The sequence below is a fragment of the Myotis myotis genome, unplaced genomic scaffold (genome assembly GCF_014108235.1).
Source record: "Myotis myotis isolate mMyoMyo1 unplaced genomic scaffold, mMyoMyo1.p scaffold_m19_p_42, whole genome shotgun sequence".
Lineage (NCBI taxonomy): Eukaryota > Metazoa > Chordata > Mammalia > Chiroptera > Vespertilionidae > Myotis > Myotis myotis.
Genome location: NW_023416349.1, coordinates 1364068 through 1388320, shown reverse-complemented (window position 1 = coordinate 1388320; position 24253 = coordinate 1364068). Strand labels below are relative to the sequence as shown.

Genomic DNA, 24253 nt, shown 5'->3' with positions numbered 1-24253 from the left:
CTGACCCACCCTCCCGGCCCAGACGCCCCCCTCCCAGGCCCCTCTGTTAGTTTGGGCCCCTCCCAGAAGCAGACCGAGGGGCAAATTAGACTTGCAATGATGTTTACTGGGGGAAAGACAGGCAGGGGAGGTTGACATGGCTCTGATGCCGAGAAAGGAGAGGGGGGAGGGAGGGAGGAGGGTCAGGGTTCAGGTGGGTCTTGAACTGTACCGCACGTCCCAGAAAACTTCTGCTGGACCACGGGGGGCTGAGAGGTCAGGTTGTCCGCTGGGGGAGGCTCACGTCCTGCAGGGACCCCCACTGTGCTCGGTGGAAAGCCTGGGAAATGCTAGGAGGGTCACAGGATACCATGGCGGGGAGCTGGGGTGTCAGGAAGAATGTTGAAGGGTACAGCCCCCTCAGCCTGGTTCAGACCACCCCCAATTTCCTCATCTCAGACCCCCTTCTACAGCCCAAGCCCTACCACTCAACCCCCCACCACACACACACACACACACACACACACACACACACACACCCTGCCTCCAGGCCTCATCCACCTCCACCTCCCATGGCTCTCAGCAAAGAGACCAGGTGTCTGTATGCTGTATCTTTGTTCTTTTTTCTAAATATTTTTATTGATTTGAGAGAGGAAGGGAGAGGGAGAAAGCGAGAGAAACACCCATGATGAGAGAGAATCATGGATCGGCTGCCTCCTGCACCCCCACAATGGGGATCGATCCCGCAACCCGGGCCTGTGCCCTGATGGGGATTCGAACCATGACCTCCTGGTTCATAGGTCGATGACGCTCAACCACACAGCCACACCGGCCAGGGCTGGATGCTATACCTTTATTGAGGGGTGCCCCTCGGGGTGCCCCTAGTCCTCCTCCCCTCCTGTTTCTTCCGCTTCGGTCCCCGAGGCCTCCAGGGCGCCCTTCAAAGGCTGGCTGGCGGCGGACTGGCTGCCCGAGGACTTCTTCCTCGCCTGGGAGCTCTGAGAGGTGGAGGGCGTGGAGCGCGGCTTGGATTGCCTGAAGCCCGAGAAGTGCAGCAGGTCCTGGCTCTTGACCCACCTGCAGGGAGGGAGCACGCTCAGACCCAGCCCCTGGCCGCTGCCTCCTCCCCCTCCTCCTCCTCCTCCTCCTCCTCCTCCTCCTCCTCCTCCTCCTGCCAGGCAGCCCACCCGGGCCAGCCCCACTCGCCAGTACAGGAAGACGCTGAAGATGACAAATAGCAGCCCCGCGCACGTCCAGCTCAGCGCCCACAGGTGCTTCAGCCGCATGTTCTCTGGACAAAGCGGGGACCCTGTGAGACCCCGGGGTCCCGGCGGCCAGGCGGCCAGCCGCCGCCCCAGGCCCACCGGCTCGCGGGCACTCACCGTCCGGCCGCTGGTGGTAGCAGATGCCATCTCGGTAGCAGCATCGCAGACGCAGACACAGATTGGGGTTCTCGATGGCCGCCTGACCCCCACAGCTCTCCCGGTTCCACGCGTCTCCCTCACAGCCTGGGCCAGGCACGGGGGCTGTGTCAGAGGCCGAGCCCGGGACCACGGGGCAGCGGGATCCAAGGCCGGACTCCCCGGCTCACTGCCTAGTGCAGGCTCTGCGTGGACCCGGGAGCCCAGGCCTCCAGCCTCCTCCCTCAGACCAGGAGCCCAGGCCTCCAGCCTCCTCCCTCAGACCAGGAGCCCAGGCCTCCAGCCTCCTCCCTCAGACCAGGAGCCCAGGCCTCCAGCCTCCTCCCTCAGACCAGGAGCCCAGGCCTCCAGCCTCCTCCCTCAGACCAGGAGCCCAGGCCTCCAGCCTCCTCCCTCAGACCAGGAGCCCAGGCCTCCAGCCCTCCTCCCTCAGACCCAGGAGTCCAGGCCCCCAGCCCCTCCTCCCTCAGACCCAGGAGTCCAGGCCCCCAGCCCCTCCTCCCTCAGACCCAGGAGCCCAGGCCCCCAGCCCTCCTCCTCCCTCAGACCCAGGAGCCTAGGCCCCCAGCCCTCCTCCCTCAGACCCAGGAGTCCAGGCCCCCAGCCCTTCCTCTTTCAGACCCAGGAGCCCAGGCCCCCAGCCCCTGTTCTTGGGGACCCTGGAGCCTTCCACTGCTCACTCCATGGATAGAAGAATCCCTGGATTCCATTCCCATCTGTGAAGGAAAATAGATGGCTTCAGGCGCCTGTGGAGGCTGAGGCGGCCCCGGCTCAGCCCTCTGACCCTCTCCCCGGGCCCCTCACCTACTGAGCCCTGCATCAGCAGGAAGAGGCTCAAGGCTGGGATCCCCCAGCCCACCATGTCTCCTCCCCAGACTCCTGGGGCCTCTGGTGAGAGACCCTGAAGGCCATCCCCCAGCAACCAGCGGGCCCCGCCTGCCCGCCCGCCCAGCGCCCAGGGTTCTAAGTTCTGTTGCCAGGGGGCCCCTTAGCCCTGGGAGTGAAGGAAGGGGTGTCACAGTAGCCCGGTCATGCCTGGGTGCTGGAGAGCTGCTACCTGAGAAGCAGGTGGAAGGGACCCTGGGGTGGGGCAGGGTCTGGCTAAGAGCCCCCTTGGCACCCGGTGGAGAGGGGGTGGTTGGGGTGTAAGCCTCTCGTCCTTACCTACCAGGGCCCTCGCCAGAGAGCCCCTTGGTTAGTAACACAAGGCCGGGGTCTGAGTGCCCGGGCTCTGTCATCATTTCTGCCTGGGATCCAGGTGGCCCCGGCGACCGAGGAGGGCCAGGAGACACTGGGGTCGGCCGCTTGCTCAGGAGCCCCTGCCTCAGTGGCACTCAGGGCCCCTGGGGAGGAATAGGTAAGCAGCACGGTCGGGCCTTGCCTGGCAGGTGGCTCTCAGGGCCCAGGGCTGAGGTTGGCTCCTGGATCACGGGCCTGGAGACCCTTTGCCAGCCTAGGCCTGTCTCCCCACCTACACACTGGAGGTGGGGCATGGAAGGTCCTCAGACTCTTGGTTTGGTCTCTGGTGAGGTAGGGGTGGGCCCATGTCGGGGCTGGGCCGGGACATAGTCCCAGTTCATCCCAGTGAACCTCTGCCCAGCTCTGCATCCCAGTGGAGGCAGGGAGTGGGGGGCACTCAGCTCTCCTAGGGAGCGAGTGTGTGTGTCCAGAGCGGGGAAGAGGGACCTGGGCTCAGGACACCTGGGTTACAAGGTAGGGGGGCCTGGGCTCCTGGGTCTGAGGGAGAAGGGGCTGGGGGCCTGGACTCCTGGGTCTGAGGGAGGAGGGGCTGGGGGCCTGGGCTCCTGGGTCTGAGGGAGGAGGGGCTGGGGGCCTGGGCTCCTGGGTCTGAGGGAGGAGGGGCTGGGGGCCTGGGCTCCTGGGTCTGAGGGAGGAGGGGCTGGGGGCCTGGGCTCCTGGGTCTGAGGGAGAAGGGACTGGGGGCCTGGGCTCCTGGGTCTGAGGGAGAAGGGGCTGGGGGCCTGGGCTCCTGGGTCTGAGGGAGGAGGGGCTGGGGGCCTGGGCTCCTGGGTCTGAGGGAGGAGGGACTGGGGGCCTGGGCTCCTGGGTCTGAGGGAGGAGGGGCTGGGGGCCTGGGCTCCTGGGTCTGAGGGAGAAGGGGCTGGGGGCCTGGGCCCCTGGGTCTGAGGGAGGAGGGGCTGGGGGCCTGGACTCCTGGGTCTGAGGGAGGAGGGGCTGGGGGCCTGGACTCCTGGGTCTGAGGGAGGAGGGGCTGGGGTTCTGGGCTCCTGGATCTGAAGGGGGAGGAGGCTGGGGGTCTGGGCTCCTGGGTCTGAGGGGAGAGGCTGGGGGCCTGGGCTCCTGGGTCTGAGGGAGGAGGGGCTGGGGGCCTGGACTCCTGGGTCTGAGGGAGGAGGGGCTGGGGTTCTGGGCTCCTGGATCTGAAGGGGGAGGAGGCTGGGGGTCTGGGCTCCTGGGTCTGAGGGAGGAGGGGCTGGGGGCCTGGGCTCCTGGGTCTGAAGGGGGAGGCTGGGGGCCTGGGCTCCTGGGTCTGAAGGGGGAGGCTGGGGGCCTGGGCTCCTGGGTCTGAAGGGGGAGGCTGGGGGCCTGGGTTCCTGGATCTGAGGCCAGGGTTGGGGGGGCAGGGAGTGGGTCTGAGGGCAACTGCCCAGGAGCCCCGGCGTTTCTGGGGAAGCCCCGGAGGCTGACTGTCCCGGCCTCTATAAACATCCTGCGGGGAGCTGAGTGGGCCCTGCACTGCCTCCGTCAGAGATGACACAGGTCAGGGGGGCTCGGCAGGGGGCCGGGGGTGGGGGTCAGAGGGGTTGCGGGGCCGAGGCCGGGCAGCTGCTGACCATTTCCTGTGTCAACATCATCTGGACCCACTTCCAATTCCCGGGATTCCTCAGGGATCAAGGAGGGGGTGGGGGGCGGGGCTGCCGGCCCAGGACCGCGGCTGGGGACTGGGGGGGCCCCACCGTCACGGCCCTCACCGCTAATGACAGGTTTGGGCTGCCTCTGCGGCCCGCCTGCCCCGTCACCCCCCAGAGGCCAGACAGGACCCCCCAGGGACAGACAGACGGACACACACACACACACACACACACACAGCCTCGGACCTGCTGACCTCACACCAGCCAGCCCCGCCTGGCCCGGGGCCTGGGGGCCAGCACAGGATCAGGGACCCCCGAGACCGCCCTGAGGGCTCCCTGGCCTCTGGCGGGGACCACCCTCAGCCTCAGCCCCGGGCCTCCCCCTGTGCCTGGCCCCCAGCCTCCCAGCTGGTCCCTGCGGCTCTAGGGTTCCTTGGTTCTGCATCTGCCTTCTTCTCACTCTGGACTCTGTCTCCATTTCTGCCTGGGACTCCCCCGTCCTGCCTCCCTCCTCCTTGCCCTCCTTTCTGTACTTTTTTAAAATGTGTTTTTTCATAGAAGCTTAACCAGTGGACACAGACAACAGGGGGGTGAGGGAATGAGTAGGGGGACGGGGAGGTAATGGGGGGTTAAGGACACATATGTAATACCTTAATCAATAAAGAAATTTAAACAAATAAAATATGGTTTTTTATTGACTTTTATTTTTTTTTAATATTTTATTGATTTTTTACAGAGAGGAAGGGAGAGGGATAGAGAGTTAGAAACATCGATGAGAGAGAAACATCGATCAGCCGCCTCCTGCACACCCCCTACTGGGGATGTGCCCGCAACCCAGGTACATGCCCTTGACCGGAATCGAACCCGGGACCTTTCAGTCCGCAGGCCGATGCTCTATCCACTGAGCCAAACTGGTCAGGGCTTTATTGACCTTTAGAGAGAGAGGGAGGGAGAGGGAAAGAGATAGAAACATCAATGATGAGAGAGAATCATGGATCAGCTGCCTCCAGCACACCCCCAGCTGGGGATCAAGCCTGCAACCCGGGCCTGTGCCCTGACCGGGAAGGGAACTGTGACCTCCTGGTTCATAGGTTGACGCGCCACCACTGAGCCACGCCGGCCGTTCTTGCCCTCCTTTCCGCAGAGGTAGCCCCAGTGTCCCCAACCCCGGGGAAGGCCAGGAGTCCTGAACAACACCCCCTCTTGTCCTGCACCTGCCCCGTCTCCCTCCACCTCCTGCGGGCACCTGGGGGAAGAAGACCCCACAGCCCAGGGTGAGGGTTGAGGCAGATGAGGAAACCAGTCTTCAGCCAGGGACCGCTGACCTGCCCAGACTCCAGCCCTGTCATCCCCCCCCACCCCCCCACAGAGCATCCCCCAGACTGCCCTGTGGTAGCACCTTCCTCCACCTTTCTGGACACTAGGGTTTAGGGCCTGGATTCTGACACCTGGGTCTGAGGGAGGAGGGCTGGGGGCCTGGGCTCCTGGGTCTGAGGAGGAGGGGCTGGGGGCCTGGGCTCCTGGGTCTGAGGGAGGAGGCAGAGGGTCTGGACTCCTGGGTCTGAGGGAAGAGGGCTGGGGACCTGGACTCCTGGGTCTGAGGGAGGAGGCAAAGGGCCTGGACTCCTGGGTCTGAGGGAGGAGGGGCTGGGGGCCTGGACTCCTGGGTTGATTTGTGGGGTGGGGGGCTGTCACCCAGGCTCTCTGTAGGGCAGGAGGCTGCTGTGACCAGGTCCCTATTGTTGCTCTGAGGCTGGCCCCAGGCCCAGTCCCCATCCCCTCAGGCCCGTCCACCCCCCAGGCTGGTGGCCTGAGTCACCTTGGCTGGCCCCCGCCGGTCCAGGGGGGGCTACGTCAGTTCTCCCCTCACTGACGCAGCCTTGGGCCCCCCACGCTGACTCAGCCGGAAGTAGGCCCCCTGAGGGGTGGAGGCCTGGTGGTCAGGGGCTGGGAGGCCCCCGGGGGGCGCGCAGGGGTGGCCATGGCCGAGGAGAAAGAGCGCGCTTGCCTACCTGAGGCGATGAGGTCATGTCCCACCATGGGGGGCTGTGACCTCACCTCCCTGGGGACGGGGGAGTTGCCCCCCCCAAAGGTGGGGGATGACTCCAGCTGCCATCACCCCGAGCCCCCTGCCGGCTCTGCACAGTCTGGGGCCCAGAGGGGGGCCGGCGGGAGCCCTTTGAAAATACTTGTCACCTCTGTCTTCTCCCTCCCGCCTCGTCTTTCTCTGCCGCCCTGGGAGGTGGGGTGCCCCCGGGACCTGGCCGCTATCTGGGTCCCTCACTGGCTCTGCCTGGAACCCGGGACCACCTCTGGCCGCACACCTGGCGCTCCCGCCTGCGCGCCTGTCAGCATCGCTGTCCCCGAGTCGCCTCCCTCTGCAGCGCAGAAGCTGCATCCTCGTCTCCGCAGGCGCCCTCCCTGCCGTCGGTGCTCCCAGCTCCTCCCCAGCCCCGCGGCACCCCGTCCCCTCCGCCTCGCTCACGGCCCCATCGGGGTCTCCCAGTGGTTCCATCTTATTCTCTCTCACCTCCCCCCATTCCAATGTGTTAATAAAACCCCACCAACCCAGCACAGGCTCGCCTTCGCGGAGCTGAGCGTGTGTGTGTGTGTGTGTGTGTGTGTGTGTGTGTGTGTACACGCGTTACACGAACGAGTTCACTTCTGTCCACACCGAGGCGGGTGGGGGCTGCAGGGGCACACGGCCCCCCCCAGCTGCACAGGGAAGCTGCGGCCCCGAGGGGGGAAGCCACGTGCCCGACGCCCCACCGCGGCTGGGTGCCTCCAGGTCTCTCTCACCTCCCCTGTCCCCGCCTGTCACCTGGAGACAGGCTCTCCCCCCCACCACCACCACTGCTGACTCCCGAGCCTGCCTTGGTGGCTCCCCGCTGTCTGCTGGCCCCTGCTCCCCTCTCTCTGAGTCGCCCTGTATCTGTCCCTCTTCCCCAAGGGGTCCCTAGGGGTACCCCAAACCTCTGAGGCTGCCTGCCTTCCCTGATGGCTGAGCGGCCCTGGTCCTGTTTGCTCCTGCAGTGCACCCCGGCTGCCTCCATCTCTCTGTGGACTCTCTCTCTCTCTCTCTCTGCATCTGTCTTAGACTCTGCCTCGCCCCAGCGACCCCCTATGTCCGTGTGTCCCCTGTGTGCCTGCCTGGGTCTCAGTGTCTCCATCTCTGTCTGTCTGTCTGTCTCCATCAGGCCCCCCCAGAGCCTTCATTTCCCCGGGCCCGCCCCCTGGCTCCCTCGGTAGCCCGTCACCCCTCCCCCCTGCCTCCCCAGCTCGCTGCCTGTCGGGGGGTCTAGCGGGGACCCCCCACCCCGCCCACAGCGGGGCCCCCGGCTCCTGAGCCTCGTGTGTCTGCCCCGCGGGCGGCGGCGGCCTGGGCGGCGGAGGGAGGGGACGCCAATGACCTCACCAGCCCCTCTCCGACCCCCCCCCCCCTTTCCCTTTCAACTTTTCCAACTTCTCGTTCCGTGCCCTCCTCGGAGCAGCCGGCGGAGCCCTGCGAGGCGGCCGGCTCCGTCTGAATGGAAAAGGCAGCCGGGAGGTGAGTCAGGATGTGTCAGGCCGCCTCCCCTGCCGCCTGCCCCCCGCCCGCCCCGCCGGGCCCCCTATATAACCCCCTAGGCGAACGCACCGCCGCACTGCCAGGCCCGGCTGCGCCGCACATGCCGCCCCGGCCCCGGCCCCGGCCCAGCTGACCCCTGGGGCCCCGGCAGTGGACAGGGACCGGTTCGAGGCCCCCAGCTCCCTGCCCTCTGCCCCGGGGAACCCCGACCCGGCGGGGACATGAACAGTAAGTTGGTTCAAGTTACGGGGCGGGCGGGCGGGAGGAGGGGGGGGAGCCGCGGAGGGAGGAGGGAGGGACCGTCGACGGGAGGGTGTGGAGCAGACAGACAGACAGACAGACAGCGGACTGGGACGGACACACAGGAGCCAGAGGGCGCGATGGGGAGGCAGAGGCGGGAGGAGAGAGTCCGAGGAAGCCGGGGGCCTGGGGTGGGACGGGCAGACGGAGGGATGGAAAGACGGACACTCCGAGGCGCGGAGACATGAAGACGCACAGACGGACCGGTGCAGCGAGGTGACCCCTGAGGGCCCAGGACGCCCAGGGAAACTGAGGCAGGGACCCCAAGGAGGTGAGAGCCAGAAGGAGGAGGAGGGGGGGGGGAGGAGGAAGAGGGGAGAGGCAGGGGTGCAGACAGAAACGGGGGAGCCGGACGGATGGACGGACAGACAGCGGCGGGAGCGCCCGGGGGCGGGCTGGGGGTGTGCGGCGGGAGCCGGGCGGCTCAGGGGGCGCTGATTGGCTGCGGGCAGCGGGGGGTGGGCCCGGAGGGGGATGGGCTGCCCGGGAGGCCTGGGCCCCAGCTCCGGGCGCGGCGCGGCGGGGTCCCGCTCTCCCGCCCAGGTGCGCGGGGCCATCCCGCGCCGCGCCGGCCCTCCGCGCCCACCGGGGGCGTCTCCCCGGGGGCCCCCGCGTCTCGGGCCCGCGCTCCCTCCTCGGCGCTCAGTGCGCCCGGTGCCCGGGCCCGGGGAGGGGGCAGGTCCTGGCCTGTGCCGCCCCCTCACGCCCCGCCCCGGGGCCCAGATTCCGGCGTCCGGGGGCGGACGGGAGACGCCCGGCCCGTCTCCCCGCCCGGGGCCGCGTCTGCTCCGACGGGCGGGGCAGCCAGAGCCGGAGAGGGAGCGGGAAGCCCGCGCCGGCGGCGACCGGCCCCGCGCCCTCCGCCTCGGGGCGCACGACCTCCCCACCCCCGCCCCCCGGTCCTCCTCCCTCCGACCACCCCTCGGGCCTGAGCCCCCCGCCCTCTCCCGCCCGCAGGTGTTTGCTGCCTGGTCCTGGCCGCGCTGAGCCTGTGGCCAGACCGAGCCGCGGCGCCAGGGCCGCCCCCCGGCCCCCCAAGGGCCTCCCCGGACCCGCGGGCCGAGCTGGACAGCGCCATCCTGCTGACGCGCGCGCTGCTGGCCGACACCCGGCAGCTGGCCGCGCAGCTGGTAGGAGAGACGAGCACAGGGGGGATGCTACCGGGGCCTCCAACGGGGCACAGACAGGGGAGGGGGCGTCTGAGGCCCGTGGTGGGGGGCGAGGGGACCCCCAGAGCTGGGCAGGGCCCCCCTCATAGCTTCCCCACCCCGCAGAGAGACAAGTTCCCAGCCGACGGAGACCACAACCTGGACTCTCTCCCCACCTTGGCCATGAGCGCAGGCGCGCTGGGAGCCCTGCAGGTAGGAGCCGGGAGAGGGAAGGGGTGAGGGGTCCCGGGGAACCGGGGCGGGCATGGGCCAGGCGCTCCTGACCCCCACTCCCGGCCTGTCCCCCAGCTCCCCGGCGTGCTGACGCGGCTGCGGGCCGACCTGTTCTCCTACCTGAGGCACGTGCAGTGGCTGCGCCGGGCGGGCGGCCCGTCCCTGCGGACCCTGGAGCCCGAGCTGGGGGCCCTGCAGGCCCGGCTGGACCGGCTGCTGCGGCGGCTGCAGCTCCTGGTAGGGCGCCCCTGCTCCGAGGCCCTCCCCCTGTGTCCCCAAGACCCCGGGGGCCTGAGACCCGAGGCCCAGACTGCCAAATCCTGCCCTCGAAACAGAGAGCCCCGGGAACTCGAGGCCCCAAAATCCCCACCCTGAAGCCCTAAGACGGGTCAGACCTCTGGCCCAAGACACTGCATTCCAGACGCCGAGCCCCCGAAACTGAGCCTCCAGCCCCCAGATTCCCAGGTCCCGGGCAAGCCCCAGCCCCCACGCAGCTGGGCCCTGAGGTCAGAGACTGTAAGACCCCAGGCCTCGCCCTGGCCGGTGTGGCTCAGTGGATAGAGCGTCGGCCTGTGGACCAAAGTGTCCCAGGTTCGAGTCCAGTCCAGGGCACGTACTTTATTTATTTATTTATTAAATATTTTATTGATTTTTTTTTTTTACAGAGAGGAAGGGAGAGGGATAGTTAGAAACGTCGATGAGAGAGAAACATCGATCAGCTGCCTCCTGCACACCCCCTACTGAGGATGTGCCCGCAATCAAGGTACATGCCTTTGACCAGAATCAAACTGGGACCCTTCAGTCCACAGGCCGACGCTCTACCCACTGAGCCAAACCGGTTAGGGCTATTTATTTTTTTAAAATATATTTTTACTGATTTCAGAGAGGAAGGGAGAGGGAGAGAAAGATAGAAACATCAATGAAGAGAATCATTGATGGGCTGCCTCCTGCACGCCCCCCACTGGGGATCGAGCCCGAAACCAGGGCATGTGCCCTCAACCGGAATCGAACCCGGGACCCTTCAGTCCACAGGCCAACGCTCTACCCACTGAACCACACCAGCCAGAGCAAGGGCATGTACTTTAGTTGCAGGTCCTTCCCGGCCTGGGCCCTGGTCAGGGTGCGTGCAGGAGGCGACCAATTGATGTGTTTCTCTCACATCGATGCTTCTCTGTCTTTCCCTCTCTCTCCCACTCTCTCTAATAATCAATGGAAAAATATACTGGAGTGAGGATTAACAACAACAAAAGACCCCAGGCCTTGAGCCCTGAGCCACCGGGACTTCTAATCCTGGTTGTGAGCCCTTGAGACCACCCAGACCCTGAGGGCCTTTTAAAGCCACAGACCTAAGACCCTAAGGGCCCTGGGCCTCAGCCCCAACACCTTGGACCCCAAACTCCAGCTCCCAGGTCTGAGACCCATCGAGGCCCAGCCCTCACCCCAGAGTCCCTGAGATCTAAGACCCCAGCCTCAGACCCAGGCCCGGCCCCCATGTGAGGCCGCAGCGCCCACCCCACCCAGCACCAGGGTCCACCCTGACTCTCCGGACCTGGCCCCCACCCCCCTGGATGTGGCCCTGGACCCTCGGCCTTAAGATCCCCACCTCCTGGGCACAGCCTCTGGTTGCTTTCTGAACCCAACATTCCCAGTTTGGAGGCTCAGTCCCTGGGAGGGGGCGTGCAGGAGGCAGCCAATCAATGTTACACTCTCACATCGCTGTTTCTCTCTCTCTCCCTCTCCCTTCCTCTCTTTCCAAAAATCAATTTTAAAATATTTTTTAAAAAATCCTAGAGCCCTCGCTGGTTTGGCTCAATGAATAGAGCATTAGCCTGTGGACCAAAGGGTCCCGGGTTCGATTCTGGTCAAGGGCACCTACCTTGGTTGCAGGCTCCTCCCCAGTCCAGGCTCTGGTCAGGGCTCGTGCAGGAGGCAACCAATCGATGTTTCTCTCACATCGATGTCTCTCTCTCTCTCTCTGTCTCTCTCTCTCCCACTCTCCCTAAAAATCAATGGGAAAAGCCCTAGCTGGTTTAGCTCAGTGGATAGAGCATTGGCCTATGAACTGAAGGGTCCCGGGTCGATTCCGGTGAAGGGCACATGCTGGGATTGTGAGCTTGATCCCCAGTGGGGGGCGTGCAGGAGGCAGCTGATCAATGATTCTCTCTCACCATTAATGTTTCTATCTCCCTCTCCCTTCCTCTCTCTGAAATCAATAAAAAATATATTTAAAAAGAAAAACCAATGGAAAAATATCCTCGGGAGAGGATTTTTTAAAAAAAGGCAATCCTAGAAAAAATATACCCTACCCACACCCCCGCCCCGGAGGCCACAGACACCCTGCACATACGCAGCCTGGACCCCCAACCTGATTCAGCGGAGGCTGCAAGCACCCCTCCCCGGCCCCCCGCTGCACCCCTGGCCTGCCCCTAACCCTCTGTCCTCTCCCAACAGATGGCCCGCCTGGCCCTGCCCCAGGCGCCCCCAGACCCGCCGGCGCCCCCCCCTGGCCCCGCCGGCCTCGGCCTGGGGAGGCATCCGGGCGGCCCATGCCATCCTGGGGGGCCTGCACCTGACGCTGGACTGGGCCGTGCGGGGCCTGCTGCTGCTCAAGACCAGGCTGTGACCCTCGGCCCCGGAAGCCACCTCGCCCTTCACCGCCAGACCTTATTTATTTATTTATTTCGGGACTGGGGGCGTGGCAGCCAGAGGACCCCTCCCGCATCTCCCCTATTTAGAGAGGGTCCCTCCAGGGGACACCCGTGCCTTATTTATACTTATTTATTTCCAGGGGTGGGTGGGAGGCAGGTGGACTCGGGGGTCCCCAGCGGGAGGGGCCTGGGGTCCCGGGGTTCTTGGATCCCCAGGTCTGGCCCCCACTCCTCTGGGCCTGAGCAGGGGCGTATGTTATTTATTAAACTATTCCTTTTTGCGACGGGGTGGGGAGGGAGGGGGAGAGGAGGCCTGGGTTTTTGTACAAACACGTGAGACGCCTTTGTGAGCTGGAGAAGGGAGAATTAAATGTCATACACACCCACTCGGAGGCTGTTTCTATGGGGTTGATGGCTGGGGGCTGGACGCCGGGGGGCCCCGGGCGGGGAGAGGGAGGGACCCTGAGTGTGCAAGGCCAAGGCCGCAGAGGGGAGACCATCAGCCACCCTGAACCCTGAGGGGCAGGGGCTTGAGCTGCCCTTGGTGCCCAGCACTTTGAAGTTGATCCAATAAATACTTAATGGAAGACCCTGGCCGGTGGCTGAGTTGGTTGAGCATCGTCCCTGTGCACCCAAAGGTCGCTGGCTGATTCCCGGTCAGAGCACATGCCCTGATTGTGGGCTTGATCCCCAGTGGGGGACGTGCAGGAGGCAGCCAATCGATGTTTCTCTCCCTCTCTCCCTCCCCCTCCCTCTCTGAAATCAATAAAAACAGCCCTAGCTGGTTTAGCTCAGCGGATAGAGCATTGGCCTGCAGACTGAAGGGTCTTGGTTCAATTCCCAGTCAAAGGCACATGCCCAGGTTGCGGGCTCCATCCCCAGTCGGACCCGCTCTGGGCTGGGCCCCAGGGGCAGGGTTTTACTCTGACCCCTTGGGTCCTAATGCACCCATTTCACGGGTGAGGGAAATTGAGGCTGGGGGCCTGTTGTTCAAGGTCACGCAGCTAGAGAGACAACGGGTGGTCCTGCCACAGCTCTGGCTCATTGCAAAGGCTGGGTCCCTTTCCTTGTAAGTCAATATACAGCAACCGTGACCACAGACACAAGTGCGTTCCACACGGGGAAACCGAGGCTGGGTGGGAGCCTGGGTCTTACTCAAGCTCCAGAGAAGGGTCCATTGTGAGTGGGGCCGTATTCCGGACTCTCCTCTTAAGGGTCAGAAACCCTTTGATGGCCCCGTGGCCGGTATGGCTCAGTGGTTGAGCATCGACCTATGAACCAGGAGGTCACAGTTCCATTCCCCCCACCTCGTCAGGTCACAGGCCCGGGTTGCAGTCGATCCCCAGTGTGGGGCGTGCAGGAGGCAGCCGATCCATGATTCTCTCTCATTATGGATGTTTCTCTCCATCTCCCTCTCTCTTCGTCTCTGAAATCAATAATAATATATTAAAAATAAAATAAACCCTTTGGTTCACTGTCCATTTGCAACATCACAGACAGACCCCCCCGGGGGGTCCTGTCTTGTCTCCAGGTGGAGCCTGGGGCAGGGCCTTGGGGTTCACCCCCACCTCCCCGTCCGTCCTCAGGCCCCGTCCCCAGGGGAGAGGGGAGCCGTGGCCGGGGAGACTTCCCAGGAAGAGCCCTCTGTGTGTCCGATGAGGTCACAAAGCCCCTCCACGGAAGGCTCCTCCCCCAGGCCGGGCAGAGCACCCGCAGGGCCATGGCCCAGCCCTGGGGAGCCCCACCTCCTGCAGCCGCTGAGCTGGGGGCCCAGGCCAGTGGGCTGGAGGGTGCCGGGTCCCTGACTCGGAGCCCCGGGGCACCCCCCTTTCTGCAGCCGCCATGAACAGGCTTTGGAACACGAGGCGCGTGGACCCCCTGCCAGGCCCCCCGACGTGGGTCCCCATCCTGGGCCAGCTGCAGAGGACCCTGCAGATGGGCGACTACCTGCCCCTCCGCCCGCTGCCCATGTTCGAGAGTAACTTTGTGCAGGTTCCCAGCTCCCTGAGCCCCGCGGGCAGAGTGGGGCAGGGCCAGGGGCCCCTGGGCTGGGGGTGGGGGGGTCAGGGGCAGTTGGACACTCAGGGGGCTGGGGCTGGGGCTGGGGGTGCCTCAGGGGCACTGCAGGGAGGACTGGCCCCAGCCCCTCTCCCCGTGCCCCAGGTGACCAGTCGAGGGGCCCCTGTGTACGTGCACCACAGAACCAACCATCTGACCATGGGCGTGGCTGCCTCGCTGCCTGGCCCGGTGCTGCCCGACCTCCTGCTCATCGCCAGGCCCTCTGAGAGCCCGGACTGCTCCAACCTCATCCTCACCAGGTGCCCTCGGTCCCAGCTACCTCCTCCCTCCCCCCCGCCCCCTGCCCTTCCCTACCTCCCCTTTCTCCCTCCTCCCCCTTCCTCCCCCTCCCCCTCCCTCCCCCTCCTCCTCTCCCTCCTTCTACTCCTCCTCCCCTTCTCTCCTCCATCTCACCCTCCCATCTCCCTCCTCCATCTCCCCTCTGCCTCCTCCATCTCCCCTCTACCTCCTCCCCCTCCCCTCTGCCTCCTCCATCTCCCCTCTACCTCCTCCCCCTCCCCTCTACCTCCTCCCCTCCCCATCTGCCTCCTCCCCCTTCCCCTCTGCCTCCCCCATCTCCCCCTCTACCTCCTCCCCCTCTGCCTCCTCCCTCTCCCCTCTGCCTCCTCCATCTCCCCTCTACCTCCTCCACCTCCCCTCTGCCTCCTCCCCCTCCCCCTCTACCTTCTCTCTCCTGCCCCCAGGATGATCCCGCTGGACCTGGTTCGCCTCTATGTCCACAACCGGCCGGGCCGGTGCCTGAAGCTGCGCTTGCTCACAGGCCGCTACTACTACCTGGAGCTGAACGCCCCCGACAGGGAGATGGCCTTTCTGTTTGACCGCTGGATCCGCCTCATCAACCTGCTGCAGGAGCCCACCGCCTGCTGGGCCCCCCGGACCCTGCACACACCCCTCTCAGACCTGGCCTACGTGGCCCCTCCTGCCTCCACCTGGCTCCTCCAGGTGGGGCCATGACACAGACCCCGGGGGCAGGTGTGGGTCTGGAGTCCAAAGGGAGCATGGACCAGGAGCCAGGAGTCCAGGAGCCCCAGGAATGGGGCGGGGGAGGGGGTGTGGGATGGGTCAGCTAGTCTGAGGGAGGAGGCTGGGGGCCTGGACTCCTGGGTCTGAGGGAGGAGGGGCTGGGGGCCTGGACTCCTGGGTCTGAGGGAGGAGGCTGGGGGCTGGACTCCTGGGTCTGAGGGAGGAGGGGCTGGGGGCCTGGAGCCTTAGGCCCTGTACTCAAGGGGCTGTGGAAGCAGGAAGAGGTGGCCCCTCCTGACTGCCCCCCTTGGTCCACAGAACCAGCCCCGCCGGAGACGCTCAGGTGAGCAGGCTGCCTCCCTCGGGTTTCTGCATCTCAGCTTCTCCTCCGCCGAGGCCGGCCGGGCGGGCGAGGTTCCAGCGCCGGCGACAGCCCTAGTCCTTCCCTCTGACCCTGGCTCAGCCCCACGCGCCTCCTCCCAGCCTCTCCCGCGGCGGGGACCTGACACCGGTGTCCCCCTCTCCCTCCAGCCGTGGCCGCGGCTCTTCCCAAGATGCTGACGTCGCCCAAGCAGAAGAAGGCCAAGGCCAGCCGGCCCCAGCCGGACCGCGGGGCGGCGTGCTGCGCCCCCTCTCCGGCCTGCGCCCCCTCCCAGCCCCTCCAGAGAAGGTTCAAGTCCCAGGCCGTGGGTGACTCGGTGCCCCTCATCTGGTCGCAGCTGGAGCCCCCCAGCGCCAGGAAGAAAGCCTCCGAGAAAAAGTAGGCTCAGGGCTGGGTGGTCCCCCCACCCGGCGGTGGGAGGGGGAGGGGGACCGAGCCCAGTCCCACCGCCCTGTGCCCACAGGTCCCGCCCCGACCCCGGCAGTCACGGCTCTCAGACCAAAGCCGCCGTCTCTGGTGAGCACGCCCGCCCCTCGCCTCTGAGAAAGGACCCCGAGGTGCTGGTCCTTTCTCAGAGCTCAGGCTGCTTCTCCCCCCCTCCCTTCCGCCCCCCCACCCCCTCTCCCCCACAGTGAAGGGCCCGGTCCCCTCCGCCCCAGTGAAGCCCAACGTCACCATCAGGACCATCTTCAGCATCTTTTCCAGAACTTTCAGCTCACAGCTGTCCTCTCCCAAGGCACCTATATACTGGGGGCCAGGAGCCCAACTCTTAGATCTGAGGGGGAGGGGCTGGGCTCCTGGGTCTGAGGGAGGAGGGGCTGGGCTCCTGGGTCTGAGGGAGGAGGGGCTGGGCTCCTGGGTCTGAGGGAGGAGGGGCTGGGCTCCTGGGTTTGAGGGAGGAGGGTCTGGGGGTCTGGACTCCTGGGTTTGAGGGAGGAGGGTCTGGGGGTCTGGACTCCTGGGTCTGAGGGAGGAGGGCTGGGGGCCTGGACTCTGGGTCTGAGGGAGGAGGGACTGGGGGTCTGGACTCCTGGGTCTGAGGGAGGAGGGGCTGGGGGCCTGGGCTCCTGGGTCTGAGGGAGGAGGGTCTGGGGGTCTGGACTCCTGGGTCTGAGGGAGGAGGGCAATGGGGTCTGGATTCCTGGGTTTGAGGGAGGAGGGTCTGGGGGTCTGGACTCCTGGGTTTGAGGGAGGAGGGCTGGGGGCCTGGGCTCCTGGGTTTGAGGGAGGAGGGTCTGGGGTCTGGACTCCTGGGTTTGAGGGAGGAGGGGCTGGGGACCTGGGCTCCTGGGTTTGAGGGAGGAGGGTCTGGGGGTCTGGACTCCTGGGTTTGAGGGAGGAGGGGCTGGGGGCCGGTGGGGGCTGACCTGGTTTGAGGGAGGAGGGTCTGGGGGTCTGGACTCCTGGGTTTGAGGGAGGAGGGCTGGGGGCCTGGGCTCCTGGGTTGAGGGAGGAGGGTCTGGGGGTCTGGACTCCTGGGTCTGAGGGAGGAGGGCTGGGGGCCTGGACTCTGGGTCTGAGGGAGGAGGGACTGGGGGCCTGGGCTCCCGGGTCTGAGGGAGGAGGGTCTGGGGGTCTGGACTCCTGGGTTTGAGGGAGGAGGGGCTGGGGGCCTGGGCTCCTGGGTGTGAGGGAGGAGGGGCTGGGCTCCTGGGTCTGAGGGAGGAGGGTCTGGGGGTCTGGACTCCTGGGTCTGAGGGAGGAGGGGGCTGGACTCCTGGACTCCTGGGTCTGAGGGAGGAGGGGCTGGGGGCCTGGGCTCCTGGGTCTGAGGGAGGAGGGTCTGGGGGTCTGGACTCCTGGGTCTGAGGGAGGAGGGCAATGGGGCCTGGACTCCTGGGTTTGAGGGAGGAGGGCAATGGGGCCTGGACTCCTGGGTCTGAGGGAGGAGGGCAATGGGGCCTGGACTCCTGGGTCTGAGGGAGGAGGGCAATGGGGCCTGGACTCCTGGGTCTGAGGGAGGAGGGGCTGGACTCCTGGGTCTGAGGGAGGAGGGCGATGGGGCCTGGACTCCTGGGTCTGAGGGAGGAGGGGCTGGACTCCTGGGTCTGAGGGAGGAGGGGCTGGACTCCTGGGTCTGAGGGAGGAGGGCGATGGGGCCTGGGCTGTGTCTGAGAGGCTGCCGGCCTGACCGCCCTCTCCCTGGCCTCCCTCTGTCTCCAGGGATGCTCACCTGCCGGGGCGACGGTGCTTGGCGGGTTAGTTGAGGCCCCTTCACCTGGTGTCTCGAACAGCACTGACGTGTCCTTGCTGGTCTCCTACAAGCACGTGTATATGCGAGGGGACCTGGCGGACCCCGACTCCAGCACCCTGTCCTCCAGCACCCTCTACCCGCCCACCCCCTCTCCCAGCCTCTGCCTGACCTCCTGCACCTCCAGCCCCAGTCAGGGCAGCCAGGCCTGGCCCCAGGACCCCGCGCACAGGCCACGGCCCCCGCCCACCCCGAAGACCCCCTCGCCCCAGGCCGCCTCCCGGAAGGCTCCGGCCACCCGTGAGCACCCCCAGAAGGTCCCAGCGGAACTGGCTCCATCTCGGGAGGCCCCGGCGGGACCTGCTGCCCCCAAGAAGACCCCAGCTCTAGCTTCTGCCCCCCGGAAAGCCCCAGCTGGCCGGGCCCCATGGAAGACCCCCCGGTTTGCGGCCATTCCCCGGAAGGCCGCGTCTCGTCCTGTCCCCTGCCCGGAACCAGGGTCCCTGTCGTCCCCATCGCCACAGGCGCTGACCCCGGGCACCTGCTACCAGATGGCCTGCGACTCTGCCCACTTGGGCGCGGGGCCGGCGGGCAGCCAGGCGGGGGTGGCGCTGGAGAGCAGCCAGCCCGAAGGGAAGACGGAGCCCCCGGTGCTGGTGGGCACCCAGGAGACCCAGGTCACGGAGGTGTGGGCCCAGAAGATGTCGCTGGAGCTGCCCGGCCACACGGCCCGGAGGGAGATCGAGGAGGTGGTGGTGGGCAGGACCCACGAGGTCGCCCTGGACGGCCTGAAGGGCAGGGCCCAGGTGGAGGACAGGCTCCGCAGCTCCAAGGAGGAGAGGCTGGTGGACCTGCCCGGCCTCAGGTCCCAGGCGACGGGGCAGCGGAGGAAGTGGGTGAAGACGCAGCAGCTGGCGGTGGAGGGGGCCCCGGGGGCGCCCGGGAGGCCCTTCTCCGTGGAGGACCTCACCCTGGCCAGGATGGCGATCGTGGCCAAGGCCAAGGAGCCGCCCTTGAGACCGAGGCTGTTCGGGCTGCCGTCCTGGCTCTGGTTTCCCCAGGCGTTGGCCCGGTCAACCAGGGGCCCAAAGCCCCTCGGCCCCCGACAGGCGGCCCCCGAGCAGCCCCGGATGGGGCCCTGGGTGAAGGGGGGCGTGGGCCTGTTGGTGGAGGAGACACTGAGCACGCAGGCGGCGGCGGCAGAGCAGGAGAAGCTGCCCTCGGCCCAGAGGGGCTCCTTCAAGGTGCGCCCCCGCTGCCCGAGCGTCCCCAGAAGCCCCAAGCTGGACAGAGTGTCCCGGGCCCCCATCCCCCTGCCCGCGACGAGGTGGGAGGACGTGCCATCGCCCGCCGTGCCCTCGCCCATCTCCAAGATGGAGGCCATGGTGTCCCAAAAGCTCCACAGAGAAGCTGCGGAGGCGGAAGGGGGGCCGCCCCTGGAGAGCCTGGTGCCCAGGCTCCTGGAACTTGAGAAGGGGAGGAACACGGCCAGCGCGATGGAGCAGACAAAGGCCAGACGGCCTGTCTTCACGCCCTGGCCCAGGTACGTGGGCGGGAAGGGCCCGCGGGGCCCTCAGCAAGGTGACATGGCCGCGGTGGAGACCGGAGGGGCAGGCTGAGGGCCCACGGAACGCGGGGACTCACACTGCCACCCTTGCAAACAGGACGCCCAGCCCTAGCCGGTTTGGCTCCGTGGATAGAGCGTCAGGTTCCGGTCAAGGGCACATGTCCGGGTTGCGGGCTCCATCCCCAGTAGGGGCCCTGCAGGAGGCAGCCGATCCATGATTCCCTCTCATCGTGGATGCCTCTCTCTCTCTCTCTCTCTCTCTCTCTCTCTCTCTCTCTCTCTCCTCCTTCCTCTCTGAAATCAATAAAAATATATTTTAAAAAATAAGAAAATAAATAAATAGAAAGAAAGAAAGAAAACAGGACGGACGCCCAGTGAGTGGAGCCAGACACCAAGGCCAGCGCCACGGTGTCTGATGCCACTTGCAGGACAGGCCAACCTGGAGACACAGACAGAAGTTAGTGGTTGCCCCGCCCTAACCGGTGTGGCTCAGTGGACAGAGCGTCGGCCTACAGACTGAAGGGTCCCAGGTTTGATTCCGGTCAAGGGCATGTACCTTGGTTGCAGGCACATCCCCGTTGAGGAGTGTGCAGGAGGCAGCTGATGGAGTGTCTCTCTCATCGATGTTTCTAACTCTCTATCCCTCTCCTTTCCTCTCTGTAAAAATCAACAAAATATATTTATATATAAAAATAAAGAAGTTAATGGTTGCCGAGAGAGGGGTGGGGCCTGGGGAGGGACTGCTGGTGGGTATGGGGTTTTCTCTGGGGGGGGGGGGCAATGAAAATGCTCCGGGCCTTGATAAAGGCTATAGTTGCAGGACATGGAGAATGTTATTTTTAAAAAATACATTTTTTATTCATTTCAGAGAGGAAGGGAGAGGGAGAGAGAGAAACATCAATGATGAGAAACAATCATGGATGGGCTGCCTCCTGCGAGCCCCCTACTGGGGATGGAGCCCGAAACCCTGGCCAGGAATCCTACCGTGACCTCCTGGTTCATGGGTGGACGCTCAACCACTGAGCCACGCCTGTCCGGCCATTGAGAATGTTCTTAATGCCACTTTAAACGGGTCACCATGGTAAATGTTATGCAATATGTATTTCCCGACCAGGCGTAGACACGTGGAGGGGACTCCCGGCCCAGCTCTGTCCCAGGAGTTTGCTGGGAGGGTGGGGAAGGAGGGGAGGGGGGCCTTGGAGAGGCCACTGGTGTAGGGCGTGGGCGCAAGGGGGGCTCCTTAAGCGGAAAGAGATATTCGCGCACTTGGATGTGGGGGTGAAGGCTGCAGAGTCAGGCTTGACAACAGCGAGGCAGGAGGACGAGCGCCCTCGGAGGGGACACCGGGAGGCGGTGGAAGCCCGGATGGCAGCTCAGGCTTGCCCGTTCCTCCGTTCAGTGTGCTTACTGAGCGCGCACTGCCCTCTCCCCAGCAAGCATGGAGCTCAGCGCTTTCAGTAGCCGGATCCGGGATCGCACTCAGTCGCTACAAGGTCCGGAGGGATCCAATGTGGCCAGGTAGCCCCTGACACCCCCAGACCCGCCTTCCCCCCGGCGCGGAGTCCCGGCGCCGGACCCCACCCGCGCGCTCTTGGCTCTTCCCCGCAGGCCCCCGGCGCCGTGGGCGCTACGTGAAGAAGACGGATGCTGGCCAGGCCGGGCGGGGGGCGCCTCGGCTCCAGTAGAGAACAGAGCTCTCTGTACATTTATATATTGGGGGGCGGGGGGCGGGCCGGGGAGGATCCCCGGGGCGGCCCAGCTTCGCAGAGATTAAAAGCCCGAGTCGGAGACGCGGGAAACGTCGAGCCTCGAGCTTGTGTGCGCACCGGGGGCCCTGGGAGCGGACTCGGGGCTGGAGGCGGGGGGAGCGGGGAGGAGGCGGGGGGAGGGTCCACGCGGCGCAGCTGCTCCCATTGGCTGGGGTTCCGGCGTCTCAGCCAATAAGGCGGAGGGGGCGTGGTTTGCCTGGGCTGGGACCCTCGAGACTCAGAAACGAGGGGCGTCCCGGACGCAGCCACAGCCGCCAGCGACCCATCAGCCTAGTGAGGACGGGACGGGGGGAGCGGGGGGACCGGGGCTGGGTTTCGGGATGGGGGGGTGGGGTCAGGAGGTGAGTGCGATTCGGAGCGAGGGGCTCCCCCTGGGCCCCACGAAGCCCCTCCTCCCCGCAGGAGCATGCCCGACGCGGAGAAGCCCTCCAAGCGGCGAAGGCCCACGCCGCCCTTCGACCCGCGCTTCCCCAACCAGAACCAGACCCGCAACTGCTACCAGAACTTCCTGGGTGAGCCCTGGCGGGCGGGGAGGGGAGCGGGGTGAGGCGGGGAGGCAGGAAGGGGGGCGCTCCCCAACTCCTGAGCACGGGATAGGGGCCGGGGCTCCCGGTGGGAGCGGAGACCGTTGGGGTGGGGGGCGGAGCGAGCCCGGGTGGAAGGGGCGGGGACTATCGGTTAGGGGCGGGATCGCGTGGGCGGGGCTTGATCGGGTGGGCGGGGCCTAGGAGGTAGAGAGGGAGATGGGGCCTGGCCAGGAGGGGTGAGGCCTGGTCGCAAGTGGGCGGGGCCTGTTTGTGGAGGCGTGGTTGATTCGCGTGGGGGCGGGGCCTATTCTGGAGGCACGTGACCAAGTCATGGCGGGGCGAAGGCGATAGTGTCTGACAGCGAGGGGGCGGGGCCTGGTTCGGAGAGGATGGGACCGACCTGTGGGGGCGGGGCTTGGGGTGGAGCGGGTAGGGATGGAGAAGAGGGCACTGTCCTGGAGTGAAAAGAAGGGGTCCGGTAGGGAGGGGGAGGGGCCTGGTCAGGAGGGGCGGGGACCTGCTGGTGTGGCTCAGATGGTTAAGCATCAACCTACGAACCGGGAGGTCACGGTTCCATTACCAGGAGGTCACGGTTCCATTCCGTCAGGGCACATGCGCTGGTTGTGCGCTCCATCCCCAGTAGGGGGCGTGTAGGCAGCAGCCCATCAATGATTTTTTTTTCTTTTCTTTATTTTTAAAAATATGTATTTGTATTGATTCCGGAGAGGAAGGGAGAGAGAGAGAGAAACGTCAATGATGAGCGAGAATCATTGATTGGCTGCCTCCTGCACGATTGGAAATGGAGCCTGCACCTGGGCATGTGCCCTGACCAGGAATCCAACCGTGACCTCCTGGTTCATAGGTCGATGCTCAACCACTGAGCCACTGTGGCGGGCATCAGTGATTTCCTTTCATCACTGATTTTTTTTTTTAATATATTTTGTTGATTTTTTACAGAGAGGAAGTGAGAGAGATAGTTAGAAACATCGATAAGAGAGAAACATCGATGAGAGAGAAACATCGATCAGCTGCCTCCTGCATACTCCCTACTGGGGATGTGCCTGCAACCAAGGTACATGCCCTTGCCCAGAATCGAACCTGGGACCTTTCAGTCCACAGGCCGACGCTCTATCCACTGAGCCAAACCGGTTTCCGCATCATCACTGATGTTTCTATCTCTCCTTCTCCCTTCCTCTCTGAAATGAATTTTAAAAATATATTTTGCCCTGACCGGTTTGGCTCAGTGGATAGAGCGTCGGCCTGTGGACTGAAAGGTCCCAGGTTCGATTCTGGTCAAGGGCATGTACCTGGGTTGCAGGCATATCCCCAGTAGGAGGTGTGCAGGAGGCAGCTGATCGATGTTTCTCTCTCATCGATGTTTCTAACTCTCTAGCCTTCTCCCTTCCTCTCTGTAAAAAAATAAAAGTATGTTTAAAAAATATGTATTTTTTAAAGAAAGACGGTGTCTGGTCGGAGGGGGCGGGACCTGGGCAGGAGGGGCGGGGAGTTTGGCGCGGCCGCACCCACGCCGTCTCCCCCGCAGACTTCCACCGCTGCGTCCAGAAGATGAACCGCCGCGGGAAGAGCACGCAGCCCTGCGAGTACTACTACCACGTGTTCCACTCGCTGTGCCCCGTCAGCTGGGTGAGCGGGCAGAGCAGCCGCGGCGGCGGGGGGACCGGCTGAGGGAGGCGGGCGGAGCTGAGCGGCGCCCTGCCTCCCGCCCGCGCCTCCCCAGGTGCAGCGCTGGACCGAGCAGATCCAGGACGGGACCTTCGCGGGGAAAATCTGACCGTCCGCTCGCGGCTCCGAGGGACCGGCCAAGGGCCCCATCCCTTCGTCTCCCCGAGACCTGGCCCCGGCCCCCCACCCCCAGGTCTCTGAGCCACAAATAAAGCTGTGCCGTTGCCGCCGGTTCTTCCGCTGTCTGCTCCCTGCGCAGCCCGAGTTCCGATGACGAGGGCCGGCGGCGGGCTGCGCCCCGTCAGGGCTGGGATGAAGGGAGGACTGTCGGATCTCCGGGGTAGGAGCAAACCCGCCAGCCCCCCCGCCCCCCCGCCCCCAGGCAGCAGCCGCCAGCTCTCCGGATGCAACACTCGCCCACCAGCCGGGCCGCAGGGTGCTCCGCCTCCCAACCGCCACACCTGCCTGTCACCTGAACCCTCCATCTCCGTCCTCAGCAGCTTCTCTTACCTGGACCGCCTCCCGGCCTCCGCCAGGCTTTCTGTCCCTCTGCCCCAGGCCCCCCACCTCAGGCCCACCCAGCGCTAAGAACCCCATTCCCCCCGCCCTTGCCCTGCTCCCAACCTTTTCCGGGCTCTCCGCGCTCTCCGGCCCCCATGACTCCAATCCCGGCAGGTGAGCCCTGCTCACAGCTCCTCCCTCTGGCCTCTCCCACCGCACCCTCCGCGCCGGGCAGCCTCCTCCCACCCGCTCCAGACAGTCACCCCCTTCCTCCCGCCGACCCTGCGGACTGCGCTCCGGGGCGCTCAGAGGCCCCACCGGAATTGTTTTTAAAAAATATTTGTATTGATTTCTGAGAGGGAGATAGAAACATCAGTGATGAGGGAATCATGGATCGGCTGCTTCCTGCACGCCCCACACTGGGGATGGAGCCCGCAATCTCCGGCGTGCCCTGACCGG

At 65.4% G+C, this 24253-nt stretch overlaps 4 protein-coding genes across 4 annotated transcripts; 3 read left to right on the top strand and 1 right to left on the bottom strand.

The window, feature by feature from the left end:
* Positions 1-860: 860 nt before the first annotated feature.
* TMEM190 (transmembrane protein 190) lies at positions 861-2262 on the bottom strand. Its single transcript, XM_036306549.1, has 5 exons — positions 2205-2262; positions 2081-2116; positions 1362-1487; positions 1186-1270; positions 861-1056 (listed from the first exon to the last, which is right to left on the bottom strand). Exons 1-5 carry the CDS (start codon positions 2260-2262, stop codon positions 861-863), a joined length of 501 nt encoding a protein of 166 aa, XP_036162442.1.
* Positions 2263-7903: 5641 nt separating this feature from the next.
* On the top strand, positions 7904-12376 carry IL11 (interleukin 11). The gene is given in 6 exon segments (XM_036306731.1): positions 7904-8030; positions 9060-9232; positions 9377-9463; positions 9560-9721; positions 11936-11980; positions 11982-12376. Coding segments are annotated over 6 exon segments (600 nt in total). The 5' UTR covers positions 7904-8023; the 3' UTR covers positions 12108-12376.
* Positions 12377-14007: 1631 nt separating this feature from the next.
* Positions 14008-20999, top strand: FAM71E2 (family with sequence similarity 71 member E2). The gene is made up of 11 exons (XM_036306636.1): positions 14008-14124; positions 14296-14450; positions 14895-15153; positions 15493-15517; positions 15706-15934; positions 16020-16072; positions 16105-16113; positions 16189-16292; positions 17720-19290; positions 20714-20832; positions 20923-20999. Exons 1-11 carry the CDS (start codon positions 14068-14070, stop codon positions 20997-20999), a joined length of 2658 nt encoding a protein of 885 aa, XP_036162529.1. The 5' UTR covers positions 14008-14067.
* Positions 21000-21489: 490 nt separating this feature from the next.
* On the top strand, positions 21490-23498 carry LOC118655199 (cytochrome c oxidase subunit 6B2). Its single transcript, XM_036306738.1, has 3 exons — positions 21490-21595; positions 23154-23254; positions 23349-23498. Exons 1-3 carry the CDS (start codon positions 21490-21492, stop codon positions 23400-23402), a joined length of 261 nt encoding a protein of 86 aa, XP_036162631.1. The 3' UTR covers positions 23403-23498.
* Positions 23499-24253: the final 755 nt, after the last annotated feature.

What these genes read in the sequence shown, in the direction of transcription:
- TMEM190 (XM_036306549.1), bottom strand. Translation starts at nt 2,262, where the DNA reads ATGGTGGGCTGGGGGATCCCAGCCTTGAGCCTCTTCCTGCTGATGCAG. An exon ending in GGGATTCTTCTATCCATGGA is followed by an intron (nt 1,488 to 2,080) that starts GTGAGCAGTGGA and finishes TGCCTGGCCCAG; the next exon opens with GCTGTGAGGGAGACGCGTGG. An exon ending in TTCAGCGTCTTCCTGTACTG is followed by an intron (nt 1,057 to 1,185) that starts GCGAGTGGGGCT and finishes CCCTCCCTGCAG; the next exon opens with GTGGGTCAAGAGCCAGGACC.
- FAM71E2 (XM_036306636.1), top strand. Translation starts at nt 14,068, where the DNA reads ATGGGCGACTACCTGCCCCTCCGCCCGCTGCCCATGTTCGAGAGTAAC. An exon ending in TCGAGAGTAACTTTGTGCAG is followed by an intron (nt 14,125 to 14,295) that starts GTTCCCAGCTCC and finishes CCCGTGCCCCAG; the next exon opens with GTGACCAGTCGAGGGGCCCC. An exon ending in CCTCCACCTGGCTCCTCCAG is followed by an intron (nt 15,154 to 15,492) that starts GTGGGGCCATGA and finishes CTTGGTCCACAG; the next exon opens with AACCAGCCCCGCCGGAGACG.
- LOC118655199 (XM_036306738.1), top strand. Translation starts at nt 21,490, where the DNA reads ATGCCCGACGCGGAGAAGCCCTCCAAGCGGCGAAGGCCCACGCCGCCC. An exon ending in CTGCTACCAGAACTTCCTGG is followed by an intron (nt 21,596 to 23,153) that starts GTGAGCCCTGGC and finishes TCTCCCCCGCAG; the next exon opens with ACTTCCACCGCTGCGTCCAG. An exon ending in CGCTGTGCCCCGTCAGCTGG is followed by an intron (nt 23,255 to 23,348) that starts GTGAGCGGGCAG and finishes GCGCCTCCCCAG; the next exon opens with GTGCAGCGCTGGACCGAGCA.